Source organism: Pelophylax lessonae (assembly GCF_965119305.1).
Source record: "Pelophylax lessonae genome assembly, chromosome: 6".
NCBI classification, from domain to species: Eukaryota; Metazoa; Chordata; class Amphibia; order Anura; family Ranidae; genus Pelophylax; species Pelophylax lessonae.
In genome coordinates this window covers 204,605,723-204,622,392 of record NC_138773.1, presented here as the reverse complement: position 1 = coordinate 204,622,392, position 16,670 = coordinate 204,605,723, and the positions used below count along the sequence as shown (strand labels likewise).

Genomic DNA, 16,670 nt, shown 5'->3' with positions numbered 1-16,670 from the left:
TGTTTGCGCAAAATTAAAGCGTTTGCAAACTTTGGGATTTATGGACTTTTTTTTATTTTTTTAATTAGTAATGGTGGCGATCCGCAATTTTAATCAGTACTGCGACATTGCGGCTGCCAGATGAGACCCCTAACTGACATAGATCAGAAATAATATGATCTACAAGTATACAGCATATTGCACAAAGTTTGCCTTTAGAGCTTCTTTACCCACTAGCCCTCCATTCTAAGTAATATTGGTGATTGCTGAGGTGCTTGGATTGGTCAGTGCGATAGTATGTCAGAATTCAAGTCGAGACCATCAAGAAACTACAAATAAATAAATAAATAAAATAAATAAATAAATAAATAAATAAATAAATAAATAAATAAATACAGTACTTCCTTCCCTGGCCCGCTTCTCATTTAGTAAGGAACTTGGATGGACATGAGTGCATGTGCAAGTAGTGAAAACAGGTAGTGTGCTGCTGACTGCACATAGATTGTATGTGCCTTCACCATGATTTTCTCATATAATGCTTTACATATCTACTGCATTGTATACAACAGCTGTCTGTAGCTTAAAGCGGAGTTCCATCCATTTACTCACCTGTCCAACGGTCCAGTGATGCGGCCGCCGGAAGCCTCGATCCTCTCCCTCGGCATCACTGCTGTGGGCACCCGGCTGTTACAGTTTGCGGCTTCACAGCCGGGTACCCACTGCGCATGCGCGAGTCGCGCTGCGCGCCGTGATTGGCCGGCAATCTTCTGGGACCTCTGACGTGTCCCAGAAGATTGCAGGGAGGGAGGGGGAGAGGAGAACTTCCGCTCAGGGTGCCGCGGTGCTCCGAGCGGAAGTGGGAGCGGGTACCTGTCAAAACTAGGTACCCGCTCCCCCCCCAAAAAATGACATGCCAAATGTGGCATGTCGGGGGGTCAGGACTCCCTAAAGCGGAAGTTCCACTTTTGGGTGGAACTCCGCTTTAAGTGTCCATTCACACTAGCACGACTTGTCAGGCGACTTGGTCAGCCTGACAAGTCATGCACCGTCGCGGTCCATTGACTGCTAAAGGAGCGGTTCTAATAGGAGCGACACAAATCGCTCAGACTTAGAAAAAGGGTCCTGTACTACTTCGGGGGCGACCTAGAGCGACTTGCATAGACATTCATTTTTATGAAGTCTGTCCAAGTCGTGCCGAAGTCGCGGTGCACGCGACTTCACAGGTCGCCCCCTAAGTCGGATTGCCGTAGTGTGAACCGAGCCATAGGGTCATATTACTCCACAGACCAATTACTATGTACACAAAATATCCTTTTTACATGATGTTCATCTGTGTGCTCATATTATGAGTGTACACAATTACAAGAACATTTTCAAAGAAATCTTGATGAAATGGCTGTGGTGTTTGCAAAACCACTTACGTTGGGGATGGTAGGAGGTAAAATCTGCTGATGAGCCAGGGATGGGGGTACAGGAATACATAGAAACCGAGGTCCTTAGTCGGAGACTGAAGATGAGCAGTGGTATCTGCACAGACTCAGCTGAGTCTAGGATTAGTGGGAGTGATATCTTCAGGGGCATGCCTATAAACTAGGAATAGAAAGTGTGACCTTCCCAGGTACAATATGCTGCTGAATCCGCAATGGAGGCACTGAGACATTTCCAGAGAGGCTGTGTTATTGAATTAGGTCTCATGCACCCAAACATTTATTAGCTCCAAAAGTGTAAATTATATGACGCGTTTCCATGTCTGAGCAGGCGCAGGCGATGTGTAGAGCTACCCATATAGATGAATGGCTGTACACTATGGAAAATGTCCCCAATTCTTATGCATTCTGGGAAAATATTCCATACGCAAATAAACGCTGAAGCAATCTATGTTACCACGAGTAGCAGACCAAAAGGTTAAAAAACCCAGTTCATTATTTGGGGTGAACATACACTGAAAACTGTTGGAAAGAAAAAAATAAAAATATAGCAATTTACCTTTGCCATGCAAGATCTTCCTCTAAAAAAATATTGCGACTGGACTTTCTTCCTCCCACTGGTGTGCGAGGTTCTCCAGGATCCAATACAGAAACAGAACAGGAGGAATCCGACAATGCATTCAGGTCTTCTCCGATGACATGGCTGTCCGTGGAGTGTGCATAGTTTATGGCAATCTTGCAACAGTAGGTACAAGCCCGAAGATCACCTTCAGGACACATTGCAAAAAAATACACCATTATTCACATTACTGTAACTAAAAGTTAAGATTTTCCCCTCCTGTCCTGGTTAACGCTGTGCCAGACAGGATGCAAAGGGAAATATGCAACCAACACAGGCAGAAAGAAAAAAAAAAAAACAGCTGATATGGCTCCTAAACATACAGGCTCATTATGTAAAGAAGTTTATTAAAACCCCTGTGAATTAATCCATCCATTTCTACATCTGAAAAATAATTATAACTTCACTTCCCTATTACCACTGCAACAGTGTCATTGTGTACACAAGGTTTCCAAAAATCCTCAAACCTACACCTGTAAAACGGCTCATTGTTTTTTCAAGGAATCTGCACAGACACCAAGTTTCTTTGAGGATTGCATGTCTTTGGCACACAGAGTGCAGTTTCTAAGAATATTCATGTTCTAGGTACAAACTTTCCCACTTCGCACTCAAAAAAAAGATTTTGGCAAGTGAACTGTAATAGTCGCTCGCCATTTCCACTAAACAGAAACGGCTATGGAACCATAACCAAGCATGCTGAAGACCCCATATATCTATAGTATAGTACCTATAGTTGATCAGGAAGAAAATGGCTTTCCTTAGAAATAAAGGCTAAATTCACCTAGAAATAAATTCACATATCTTTGCAGAAAAAAAAAAAAAATTGTGCATTTAAGATTTTTCCCCTCAGGAGCCTGCAAAGCATTCCACCTGCAATCAATGATGGCAGGCGCAGTGACAGGCTCTTGCAGACACACTCTAGTTTTCTTGCCCGAACCTCTGCACAGGCTTTATTAGAAAGCTCAAGGAAGTGTCAATGAACTACAAGGGTTCTCATCAAGCACCCTCGTAGTTCATTGAGAACTTACAAGGCATAAACCATGCAATAGCATATTACTCGGAGATAAAAAAAAAAAAAAACACACACACATACACACAAAACTTGCAAACCTACATTCTTCTTACACTTAGGCTTGGTTCTGTATCCAATTCGCAAGACAGGTGAAAGGACATTGCTTTTGATTGTGCCAGTTCACATATGCCCAGGGCAGCTGGAGTGCGGAGTCAGTGTTAATTGAAAAAAAAAAAAAGTCTGGTCAGTTTTCTGAACAGTACGGTCAGGCTCAGGTGCCAATTCAGGCCCATTGACTTCTATCAGAATGCTTCCGAGTCACACGTCACTCCGTTGTGAACAGGATAAAATCCTGACCGGATACTGATGCAATCCTGACCTGATCACAAACTGACCTGAAATGCTAAACAACTATTTTGGCAATTAGCTGTGAAACGGAGAGTCAATTCGCACTGCACATGTGTGAACCCAGCCTTAGCCATTCATCCTGTAACCACTGAAATATTTGAGAGTCAGGCAGCTAAACTGAAAGTTGGAAGTGTTCCCAATGCAATTTCCTGTTCAGGAATCTGCTCTCATCTTACTGACGCAAGTTTATATGCATTTCTTATCAGAATCAAAAGTAAATGTAGCACCCCCTAGTATAGGATGCTGAGAAAAATAGGATTTTTGATTTACCATAATGTTCGTTGACGTTGGGTTATACTGCCCCCTACAGAAGTAGGACACTAGGCCGAAAAAAAAAGTCTGGCTTCACCTTTGGGCAGTCCCAGGGGGTATACTCCCACTCTCTGCTATAAGTACTCTGTTTTGTTATAAGCAGTGTCAGAAGCATTACAACAACTCTACAGAGGGGCGGGTGCTGTGCCCATCAATGAACATCAGAGAAATTCATTTTACGTTAAGTCAAAAAGCCTACATTTTCTCTTTCGCTCATTGACAGACAACTCCTGATCTTCTTAACCATTGGAACGTCCCAAAGCAGTGTTAAACATGAAGGGTGGGAACAGCGAAAAAGAAATTCCCAGCGAAAAACACCACCACCACAATACACCCTCAAAGATCCTCTAAACTGCAGCCTGCAAAAAACCTTGGGGCCTAAGGGAGCATCCGCAGATTCCAACTTTATGGAACTTTGTGAAAGTGAGCACCGACGACCAGGAGGCCGCCTTGCAAACCTGCATTACTGACGCCTGATGATGGAAAGCCCATGAGGCACTGAGCGCCTGAGTAGAATGTGCCTTGACAGGGAAAGGAGGAACCTGACCCTGGATGGAATAACCCCAAACTACCGTCTGTATGATTCATCTGGAACTGGTCGCAGAGGAAACGGACAACCCTGCCTGAGGCCCATCCGTAAGCACAAATAACGAGTCTGACTTCCTAAAAAAACTCCGTAGCTGCCAAGTACACCCTAATTGCCCGGTCCACATCCAAGGCATGCAAAGCAATTTCCTTTGGATGTGTTGGCCTGGGACACAGGGAAGGCAACACAAAGTTGCCATGCAAATGAAAATCAGAGATAACCTGAGGAAGGAATGACAGACCGGAGCAAAGAACCACCTAAATCACTGTGAACCACCAAGTTGGATAGGATAACGCCGCCAATTCCGACACCCTGCACGCAGAGGTGAAAGCCACCTTCTGGGACAGCGTAAGCAGGGGAATCGCCCAAAGATTCTCAATAAGAGGCTTCTGGAGGACTAAGCGCCAAATCGAGTTCCCAAGGCAACAGAGACCACACTGGCATCAACTGCCTAACTCCCTGAAGAAAAGTATGCACCAGGGAGCATGTGGCCAAGGGCCATTGAAATAAGACCACTAAGGCCGACACCTGACTCTTGATAGTACTCATGCGCGAGTCGTGCTGTGCGTGCTGAATGCACAGGCAATCTTCAGGGACCTCTGACGTGTCCCAGAAGATGGCAGGGCGGGAGGGGCAGAGGAGAACTTCCACCCGAGCCGCCTAGGCAGCCCGAGCGGAAGTGGGAGCAGGTACCTGTCAAATCTAGGTACCCACTACCCCACCCCCCCCCCCCAAAAAAAAAAGACATGCCAAATGTGGCATGTCAGGGGGTCAGGACCACTTAAAGCGGAAGTTGCACTTTTGAGAGGTACTCCGCTCTAAAATCTGGCCTGTTAGTGGGTCCTGAGGACTTGAGTGGAGAACCACTGTTCTAAAGCAATGCCCTTGAGGGGAGGGGACACGGAACCCCAAAATTGCCCCTGAAACACGCTACTTCCAAATTGAGCCCATTCTCGGGCTCTTACATACACTTGTTAAAATTTTGTGTGAATGTATGAACTGAAGACCAGGTAGCAGCTTTGAAAATCTGAGCCATAGACACCTGATGATGAACTGCCAATGAAGCACTTACCTTCCTGGTAGAGTGAGCTTTTAACCTAAAGGGTGAAGCTTTTAACCTAAAGGGTGAAGCTTTACCCTTTAAGCCATATGCCTGAACAATGACTTGACGAATTCACGTGGAAATAGTGGAACTAGTTGCTGCTTGGTCTTTCTTGAGCCCTTCTGGCAGGATAAAGAAAGCATCAGTACTACGAATTAGTGCTGACAGTTTTAAATAGACTAATTGCTCATACTACATCAAGAGAATGCAACAATTTCTCTTCCAAAGTCTGATGACTTGGAAAAAAAAAAGGAAGGCAGAACAATATCTTTGGTTTAGATGAAAACTGTAAACTACCTAAGGCAAAAAGGCCGGATAAGGGCATAAGACTACTCTGTCCTGATGAAGGATCAAAAATGGCTCTTTGCAGGAAAGCCACCAATTCCAAACACCCTTCTGGCCGAGGTTATGGCAACCAAAAAGACCAATTTCCTTATCAAGAGAACCAAGGGAATATGCCCGATAGGATCAAAGGGTTGCCTCTAACACAGAGCACAAGATTTAATAGGCAACTCCACTTTCGTGGGGAATAAATTAGCAAAGAAAAAAAAAAATAGTGTATACACTTGCGACACAAATCATATTGTAATTGAATGTTGTTAAAAATTACCTTTTCAATCTGCAGCTGTTGTAATTTTCTGACAAAGCGATGCAATATGGCTACCTGGAGCTGTTCTGTACACAAAATGAGTACTGACCACACCCCAGAAACTGTTCCTGCTTGTGTGATTGGCTCACCAATTTTCCCAGAAGTCTGCTTAAGATACAAGTCAGATTTCAGCCATCGCCTGCAACAAAAATGTCATTTCTGGCAAGATACTCCCAATAGAAAACATCCGTTTTACTCATTAGTGCTCTGCAGCTTCCACAGCTGACAGATAATTATGAAAAACACTCCCATTAGACCCACTCAATAAAAGAGGAACAATGATTTCTTCAGAATAACAAAAGGTAGGAATCTGCACAAAGTTTGTTACAATCCTTGTAGCGTACATAAATCACCAAGGAGGGGGGGGGTGTTTTTTTTTCAACAAAAGTGGAGTTACACTTTAAGTCCCAAGGACATAGGGGTGGCTTGACTGGCGGAACCGTGCGAATCACACCTTGCAAAAAAGCCTGCACCAAGGAGTGTGTTGCTAATGGTTTCTGAAAGAAAATAGACAAGGCAGAGATCTGATTCCCAATGCCAGTTTCAATCCACTCCCATTTGAAGAAAGGAAAGAATTCTTCCAATGACATACTTACGAGGATGCCATCTCTTGGACTCACAGCAAGAAATGTAGGATCTCCAGACTCTATAATAGATTCTCGTAGAGACAGGTTTTCTGGTATTTATCAAGGTAGCCAGAGCTGGACCAGAAACTCCATGATCTTTTAAGATTCTGGTCTGGACTACATGGAAGAAACCATGGCTCCTCTACCGCCAATTTCACAATTTCTGTGTACCAAGGCCTCCTGGGCCAAGCCGGAGCTACTAGGATTAGCAGCTTACCCTCCACCTGAATCCTGCTCAACAGATGTGGCAAAAGCTGGACCGGAGGAAACGCATAGATCAGGTTGAACTGAAACCAAAGAAACACTAAGGCTTCTGTTCCGATCGCGATTGGATCCCTGGTTCTGGAAACAAACCTGTCGAGCTTGCTGTTGAACCTGGACGCCAATAGATCTACATCAGGAGTACCCAAATGCTGGAAGATAAGCTGAAAGACTTTGGGGTGCAATGACCTCTCCCCTGGAAACAACTACTGGTGACTTAAGTCTGCCTGCCATTTGTCCACCCCCAGGATAAAAAACGCTGACAGACATGGAACATGTCTCTCTGCCGAAGACAGGATGTGGTTCACCTCCTTCTGCACCGATTGGCTTATGGTCTCCCCCTGATGGTTGATATAAGCCACCAGAGTCGCATTGTCTGACTGAATCCTGACAGGACACCCCCCCCCAGTCTGGTCATCCAAGAAACCAGCGCCAAATAGGCTGCACGGACCTCCAAGATGTTGATGGGTAAAACCTTTTCTACCAGAGACCACGTTCCCTAGATAGAGATTCCCTCCAGGACCGCTCCCCAGCCCACAAGGCTGGCATCTGTGGTTACAACCTTTAAGGTCATAGGCAGAAGATTTCCCCTTGCTTAGGTTGCATAGTACCAGCCACCAGGACAGATCCTGTCTTACCCTTCGGGAAAGAAACATTGGGGAATCCAGGAGCTCGGAGTTTTGTTCCAAGCAGATCAAAATACTGTTCTGGAACAGTCTGGAGTGGAATTGCACATAAGGGACTGCTCGAATGAGGACACCATCTTGTCCAGCAGTCTCATGCACAGCCGTATAGAGGAAAACGTTTTCTCTTTACCAACCACACCAGAACCTTTCTTGATGGCAGAAAAAGCTTTGCCTGAGCAGTATCAAAAATCAGACCTGAATATTCCAGAATCTGAACAGGCCTCAAGGCTGAATTTTCCAAGTTTATAATCCAACCCAGATTTTCTAAGAACTGGACGTCTAGGAAACATTCCATTTTAGACCTGGTCCCGACCGATTCTTGATAAGCAGGTCATCTAGGCAACCCATTACTGAGACACCCGAGACCTTAGAAGAGCCAACACCAGGGACAAGATTTTTGTAAACACTCAAGGGAGCTGTGGCCAGACCAAACGGCAGAGCCACTAACTGAAAATGGGACTGCCCTACTGCAAAACGCAGAAACCTGTGATGGAGCCTGAAAATTGGTACATGGGAGGTATGCATCCTTGATATCTATGGAGGCCAGAAAATCTCCCCTTCCCAGAGATGCTACTACAGAGCGGATTGATTCCATGTGAAAAGACTGAATGGTCAGATACTGGTTCAGAGCTTTGAGATCCAGAATGGGTCTTACCTCACCATTTGGTTTTGGCACTGTAAAGAGATTCGAGTAAAAACCTGTGAACCTTTCACTGGTTGGGACCTCCACAATCATGCTCTGTACCCACAAATGTTTCAGGGCCTGGAACAAGGACTTTTTTTACTAGGCAAACAGGGACATTTGAACCCAGAAACCGAGGAGGAGGAAACTCTCGGAACCATCATGCAGCCCCGTGCCACTGTGGACAAGACCCACCTGTCCTGCACCACTCCTCCCCAAGTTTCTGAGAACTATGGAAGCCTTCCTCACACCCGAACGAGTGGGGGCGCCCCTTCATAAGACAGATTTGGAAACTGGTTTAACAGGCCTTTGGACCCAGGGTTTTTTCCGACCTTGACCTTGAGGTTCTTTAAACCCTGCCGGCTGAGGCTGTCAGAACTGCTTAGATACTGATACGCTAGAAGGTACCGTAACACGTTTGCATTGCAATTAATAAAGTTGTATTTTACATGAATATAAAGTATAGCTCTGGCACCGCATGGAAAAATCGGTAATTCACTTTAGCCCTCACTGAGCCCCGGCATGAACAGCAAATAAATTCACTCAGGTAGCCCAGACTGTCAATAGCCCACTCAAGGTGTTTCATGGATCGCTTATTAGCCCAATTCCTTGACCTCTCTTATTCACTCCCGCAGCAGCTGAGGGATATAGAACCCAAAATTCTTGGAAACCCTTCCTAATGCTGTTTGGCTGGGTGACCAATACCTCAATTAATGACCCAAGTTCACTGAAGGCACAATGCAGTCCACGAAAGACGCCATCCAAAAAGTAATTAATCTCAAGCAGGATACTCTAAACCACGCTAACCACTATTCATTATACCCTTGTGAACTAAACGCCACTTTGATAAGTATACAATGCGACTGGTTTTCCCTGCCCTAATTTTACACTTAATTGGTTACATAAATAATTCTAATGGCGATAAAAAAAATTTCTACTGCTGTAGAACATCCCTAATCGTATTGATGAGCTGAGATCATCTCTGCCCAGCCACTGTACTACATAGTCTTTTGGGCCCCATAATTTGATTACTCCCTTAGGTACATATAGAGGTCAGTCGATGCTGTATTTGGTGGAAGACCAAACTATGCAAGAAAAAAAGCGTAGTCCTTACAGGTTGCTGTAAATTGGTTGTTTTTTTCCTGTTTACATGTTTTCTTGTTTGACGTTGACTGTTTTGCTCTGGGATTTGCATATACCAATGCCAATATTTACTGCACTTGGGGGATGATTCTAACAGTTTAAGCAAATCCTTCCATTTTGGTCTTTTTGCTAGCAAAGAATTAGTTATAATCCCCTCTCCCACAGTCTGCCTATGAAAATTTTATTTCTCACATTTTTGCATATAAAAAAGGGATATCTTGGCATGTGAAGGACACAGGAGATGTCACAGGAGACTCATCTACAGGAGACTCATCTGTCTTTAATTGACCTGCAACGCCACTAAACTCTGGGTAGGAAATGTGGACGTAAATCAGGAGTAGGCACTCTTTTTCCACAAGAATGTATTTTATAGTTTGAAATTCATAGATTAGTCAGGGCATAAAATCACTACCCATATGGCAGTTGTAGTTCAAGACCTTGTTACAAATATTTATGCCATAAACTCTGCAGAACTCCAAACTCTCTAAATCCTTTTTCCACAAGGTCTCCACCTGGGTAGTGAAAGCTCCCGAAGTCTTACATGTTATCGGGGGCGATTTGAACTCAGTAATGGATTTGGTAGAGGATAAATTGAACTCCCGAGCTTCTACTACCAAGGTATTTCCTAGGACTTTCCTAGTTCAGCAGCACCACTGACACACACATCAATTTCATGGACGTTTGGCAGCTAGCCCATCCCACTGGCAGAGAGTTCACTTTTTATTCTTGTCCACATGATTTGTTCTCAAGACAGGATTACTTTTTTCCCTACCTAGTGTCCCAGGTCAGGGGTGGCAGGATTCGTCAACTGGCTATTTCGGACAACAGCCCTGTTTCCCTAACAGTTGGGAACCCACAGTCACAAGGTGATGTAAAACTGGAAATTCCCATCTTATTTGGTAAATACCGATTTTCGGTAAAGATTGGCTTGGAATAAATATGAACTCTCTAAACAGTGGCCACATAACTAACCTAATCTTTTCTGGAAGGCAGGCAAGGCTTTTCTCAGAGGCAAGATTATCTCATACACCACCCAGTATAAGAAACATTCTCTTAAACAAAATCATGCTTTACCAACCTGTATAACCCATGAATTTCCCAGGAATCTCCTGGTTGCAGCAGCGGCTGCAGAAGATCTGACCACACAGTCGACAGTGATGCCTTCGACGGAAAGTGGTAAACTTCTCGCTGCAATCATAACACTCTTTACACTGGTTATCGGGCATCCAGTACTGCTTTAAGTCGCTGTCCTGGTAAAGATGAAAGCACAAAACACAACTGTGTAAAGCAAAACTGATGTGAGCTATATTTACTTCAAGACCTAACCCTAAAACCACAAACAGAAAGGTTTCTGGTCTACCAAAGTATGCTTATAAATACCCAAAAGTATTTAAAGCGGCACTAAACCTCTGAATGAGTGGCCTCCCCTCACCCTTCTTCTGCGCTGCAATTTTAAAAATTCTGGTGCATTTGCATATGTGCTGCCGTTGGCTTCCAGGTATCTAGGACCTGGCAGAGACCAGTAATGCATCTGTGCACACCTGGTGGATTCCTGCACATGCACACAAACCTTGACAACTTCTGTAAATTGCCACTATACCTCCCGGCGACGTTCGTGCACATGCGCAGAAATATGCTATACACAGTTGCAGCTTAGTAACACTGCCTCCTGAGATAGATTTGACGTAGCAATCCCAGGAGGCAGCGGATCTCAGCCTTTGCACCAGAAGTATTGCCTTACAGCACACAAAAAAAAAAAACTGAAAAGTAAAAATAAAATTTGTGTAACAGGAGATAAAATATAAAAAGGTAATGCAGCGAGTTTAATTCCACTTTAAGGGGTTAAAACAACTAAGGATTGCTGCCTCCTTCAGCTTGGTTATGATTTTTTCAGCAGGAGACTTTCACTTTTATGATACTTGGAACATAACACACACACTCACAGCCAACGCCCACGGTTGTTCTCTCTCTCTTTCTGGGACCCATAAAATGTCTAAACATAAGTTAAAGTACCCCCATCACCCCCGTCCAAATGCAAACATGTGCATAGGCCATGTATGTGAATGTAAGCATATTTCATCACACGTGTGAGGTATCACCACATTACAGCAGAGTGAGAGCAATTAACGCCATAATGCGTGGTTAGCACTAAACTGAAAACCTGTAAAGATTTTATAACATTGCTTATGGACAACTGTCCTAGTAGAAAAAGTGGTTAACTTTACCCAACCATAAAGGACACCAATCCATCTCAAATAGTTTTTTTACCTGGCTCTTTCCTTCCATAATCTCCTTTAAGCGTTTGAGCACAGTGCTCAGACTACGGAGCTGTACAGCAGTGCGTGGATCGTGACCCGAGGGAGTTTCTACCTTTCTTCTGGTCTCTGAAAATAAAGTTGACCACAATTCATATACGGTTTAACCAAACAAAAAAAAGTAGTGTTTGCAGGAGCCTGACATTGCACACACACTCCACTGATCGCATCTTTTTCCTGCAAAATCATGTGCATGTAAAACTTTTTTTTTTTTACAAAAAGGTGAACTTAGCCTTCAATAATCAACTAGCAAATACCTACAGCAGTGGCCTGATTAACAGTAAACAAAAATCTGACAGTGTTAGTCTTAAAAGCCCAGGAAAACGAATTCAACAGGAATCCAAAGAAATTCTTTAGTGCCCCTGAAGAAATTTTACACTTAAAATTTCCCAATAAATGGTCTGCATGGCTATCGCCCAGAAGGAAGCCTCTTCTAAAGATGATGCACAAGAAAGCTCGCAAACAGTTTGCTGAAGACAAGCAGACTAAGGACATGGATTACTGGAGACATGTCCTGTGGTCTGATGAGACCAAGATAAACTTATTTGGTTCAGATGGCGTCAAGCGTGTGTGGCATCAACCAGGCAAGGAGTACAAAGACAAGCGTGTCTTGCCTACAATCAAGCATGGTGGTGGGAGCGTCATGGTCTGGGGCTGCCGGCACTGGGGAGCTACAGTTCATTGAGGGAACCATGAACACCAACATGTACTGTGACATACTGAAGCAGATCATGATCCCTTCTTTTCGGAGACTGGGCTGCAGGGCAGTATTACAACATAACCCCAAAACACACCTCCAAGACGACCACTGTCTTGCTAAAGAAGCTGGGGGTAAAGGTGATGGACTGGCCAACATGTCTCCAGACCTAAACCCTGTGGGGCATCTTCAAACGGAAGGTGGAGGAGCGCAAGGTCTCTAACATCCATCAGCTCTGTGATGTCGTCATGGAGGAGTGGAAGAGGACTCCAGTGGCAACTTGTGAAGCTCTAGTGAACTCCATGCCCAAGAGGGTTAAGTCAGTTCTGAAAAATATGGTGGCCACACAAAATATTGACACTTTGGGCGCAATTTGGACATTTTCCACTTAAGGGTGTACTCACTTTTGTTGCCAGCGGTTTAGACATTAATGGCTGTGTGTTGAGTTATTTTGAGGGGACAGCAAATTTACACTGTTATACAAGCTGTACACTCACTACTTTACATTGTAGCAAAGTGCCATTTCTTCAGTGTTTTCACATTAAGAGCCGGTTCACACTGGGGCGACCTGTCAGGCGACCTGGTCGCCTGACAGGTCGCCGTAGGTCGCCTGCCATAGAGAAGCTGTGGACCCCTTCTAATAGGAGCGACACAAGTCGCTCCGACTTAGAAAAAGGGTCCGGAGCTTCTTTGGGGCGACCCGGAGCGACCTGCATTGTCTTCAATTATATGAAGTCCGTGCCGGCCGCTCCGAGGTCGCGGTGCGAGCTGCGCACCGCGACTTCACAGGTCGCCCGGCAAAGTCGGCTCGCCCCAGTGTGAACGGGGTCTAAAAAGATATAAAAAAATATTTACAAAAATGTGAGGTGTACTCACTTTTGTGACACACATACATACATACATACATACATACATATATATATATATATATATATATATATACACACACACACATATTATATATATATATATAAAAACTTTTTTTTTTTTTTTTTTCCATAAAACTATGAAAGTCTACAAACCTGAGCTTGTTGAAGATCTTCTCTCTCCTAGTAACTGCTTCTTATACTGCACTGGAAACTTAACAGGCTGTGATGTTGGTGAGTGATGAGGACTGGACCATGTGTTTCTTATCGCTGGGTCCCCAGGACCAGACTCCGTCCTTTCCGTAGAAGAGACCACCCTGACCTCATCTGAAATAATTCCAATGATAGAATTACTGTAGGATTCCACTTTTTCACTTATTAGACTTGCCAAAAGACACCGACAAAAAAAAAAAAAAAAAATTTAGTGAGTGTAAAAGGGTTAGAATTTCTAACAAAGTTTTTATTGCTGTCTGTATTTTCCTGTCCTGTACACTCTTCCCCAACTTGTCTACAGGATGGAAAATTTCAATAATGAATCTAAAAATAAATTAAAAAAAAAAAAAAAAAAAAAAGAAGGTTTGGCTGGAGTTAAGCCTTAGGTTAAATCATCTATTATGAAAAAGATAAAAGCAAACATACAGCAAAGTAAACTGTTGGAAGTAGGATTTACTATACAAGATAACGTAATGTTAGGCAAAAAAAATTAAAACCCAACTAAAAAAAAACAACAGGTTTACTTGGTTTTGGATACAGTGTAGGATTGAAACATCCATCATATTATTGGTAGCTGTGAGCAGTTAGGGAGACGCTCCCTATTTGTTCTGTTAACTGAAAGTGAAAGAACTGGTGGATGGTCACCAGAACAGGAACAGAGAGAACTTCCATTGGGTACACACTAGTTCTAATGACTCTGGTGACTACAAGCGAATTCCCTTACTTCCCGTTTTGCAAATGGCACATTGATTGGGGGGGGGGGGGGGGAGGGGGATATATAGACCGTAGTAGCGGGTTTAGATTATAAAAAAAAACACACACACACACACACACACACACACACACACACACACACACACACCTCAAGGTCACCTACTAACAGCAATTCTAAAACTGTTGTTAAGGTGTCTTGATGCATTTGGCTAAATCTGCAAAAAATAAAAAAATCTTGCTGCTACAACAGCCACATCCCTTTAGTGTGGAGGCAGGAAATAAAACAATTTTAGTCATATCACTTATGTTTGCCCAAAACATGATTTAAAACTTAGATCCTCCATAATAACAGCTAATAGGTGGACATATATAGTTTGACATTTGCAGCTGTTCCAACTAGTTTATATCCTGTGTAATAAGAAAAATCACTTTTGTAAAATAATGTTGGCAAGTCTACACCAAAAAAATATTTCCACACGAAAAGAGATCATGATCATACTTGCTCAGCAGTCTAAGGTACTGAATATTTATTACCAAAGAAATAAACATAAATATATATTTCTAGCTGCATAGATACATATACAGCAGCAGTTTACAATAAGGTTCCCTCCATGCCAGAGCATACTGTAAAAATTCCCCTATTTAGTAAAGCACTGAAATATGCACGGCACAGTTACCCACATCAACTTCAATCAAAAGTAATTTTGCTGCTCAGCCAGTTTATAGCCTCTTTTTCTCAGCGCACGCTAACCCTGTACACGTTCCTCTTGCTGTTAAGTTGGATCCCCATCACTCATACCTCCGCTGATCAGCTAACTATACACAGCCAGTATGTAAAATACAAAACTTAGCAGTGCCACAGAATGCCAAACTCAAAGTATAGTGGTACTTTGTGTTTTACTTCCAGTGGCCTCAAAACTCGCATAGAACAGCTGATCAGAGGGGGCACAAGCCCATGGATCCACACAAATAGGCAATAAAACAGGGAAGAGAACAGGTTTTTTCACTAAGGATTCGTGTACACAGACCAGCAGTGTCTGTAGTTTACGCATTCACAGGTCTCTGAATGAAAGCCATGGTTGTCCAGGAGAATACCCACATAACTGCACCGATGTTGCACCCTAAATACAGGTGTAACAAGTATTAGGTTCTAAAAGGTGAGCTTAGCCTTTAAAAACAGTTTGTAGGAAATATACCAGAGAAGTTGAAGTACAGCTAAAGCAATCTGGAACCTACTTCTGCTATGACTCACAGGAGTGCAGCAAGTTCTGCACTCCTATGATCCGTTTACAGCCGACAGCGGGCTCAAGTCCGCTGTCAGCTTACGTAACAGCCAGTCCAGGCCCTAGATCAGTGATGGCAAACCTTGGCACCCCAGATGTTTTGAAACTATATTTCCCATGATTCTCACCTACACTGCAGAGTGCATGAGCATCATGGGAGATGTAGTTCCAAAACATCTTGGGTACCAGGGTTCACCATCCCTGCCCTAGATTGATCCCGACTATACAGTCAGAATCCACCCAGATACCTTGACCGGAAAGCAGCTCAGCCTCTCAGTGAGACACAGAGCTTGAGCCAGCCGATCCCAACCCCTCCACAGCTTAGCGCTCCAGTGAGCACTGGGAGGAGCAGAGCAGGGAGCCCATGACTGACAGTCAGTCTGCACAGAGCGGACCAGAGAACAGAGCAAATAGTGATAGGCAAGTCCTTAGTGCTGAGCCGGCAGGTGACAGATGCAGCATCAGTCCGATGCTGCATCCAGCTAGGCATGTATAAAATGTCCCCCCAAACTCCATACTTTTCTTTCTAAGGTTTCTTCAACAAGCTCAACTCTCCCCATCCATTGACCATGCTTCACAGAACGTACCCTTTAACTGAGGTTATCCTGCTAGTAACGCAGAAATCAGAGATAAAGTGCATATTATGTACTCATTAAAAACCTTACCTTTGCTAAAACGGAACAAATTTACAAAAGAACTGTAGGCAGATTTGAAGGGTGGCTCATCTTGATCAGGAGTCAAAGGTTTAAAATGAGTAAGATGGGATGGACTACTTGGAGACCTGGAAAGCTCGCTGGCAGATTCCAGCGTGGGTGAAGACTTGTCATCTGTGGCCATCTCATGAGACCTAAAAACAAAAAAAACGGCAGAATATTCATCTGAAGTTTATAATTGAGCTGTACTTATTTAAGTAAGCTATGGTGCCAATGTCTTGGGGGTGGTCCATTAAGTCTGAACCGCTGTAAGGTGTAAAAACATCCCTAAATCTCAGGCTGTGTCTTATTTAAAAAGGGGCAAAATTACTGAATTTCATGGCACATCTAGCCCGTAGCCTTAAGGGGAAACTACAAATATTTGGGAGGTCAACACG

General features: G+C 43.7%; 1 protein-coding gene across 4 annotated transcripts in view; it reads right to left on the bottom strand.

Moving 5' to 3' along the window:
• The window catches only part of PIKFYVE (phosphoinositide kinase, FYVE-type zinc finger containing), a 583,956-nt gene that overhangs the window by 544,743 nt on the left and 22,543 nt on the right, over positions 1 to 16,670 (bottom strand). For all 4 annotated transcript variants that reach the window (XR_014225388.1, XM_082260055.1, XM_082260056.1 and 1 more), the window contains exons 2-6: positions 16,246 to 16,427; positions 13,527 to 13,697; positions 11,761 to 11,876; positions 10,571 to 10,742; positions 1,966 to 2,173 (exon numbers count right to left, since the gene is read on the bottom strand). Coding sequence is in view for 3 of the 4 variants with exons in the window: in XM_082260055.1 (XP_082116181.1) it covers positions 1,966 to 2,173; positions 10,571 to 10,742; positions 11,761 to 11,876; positions 13,527 to 13,697; positions 16,246 to 16,417 (839 nt within the window). In the remaining variant the exon portion in view is untranslated. The remainder of the gene's footprint in view (positions 1 to 1,965; positions 2,174 to 10,570; positions 10,743 to 11,760; positions 11,877 to 13,526; positions 13,698 to 16,245; positions 16,428 to 16,670) is intronic.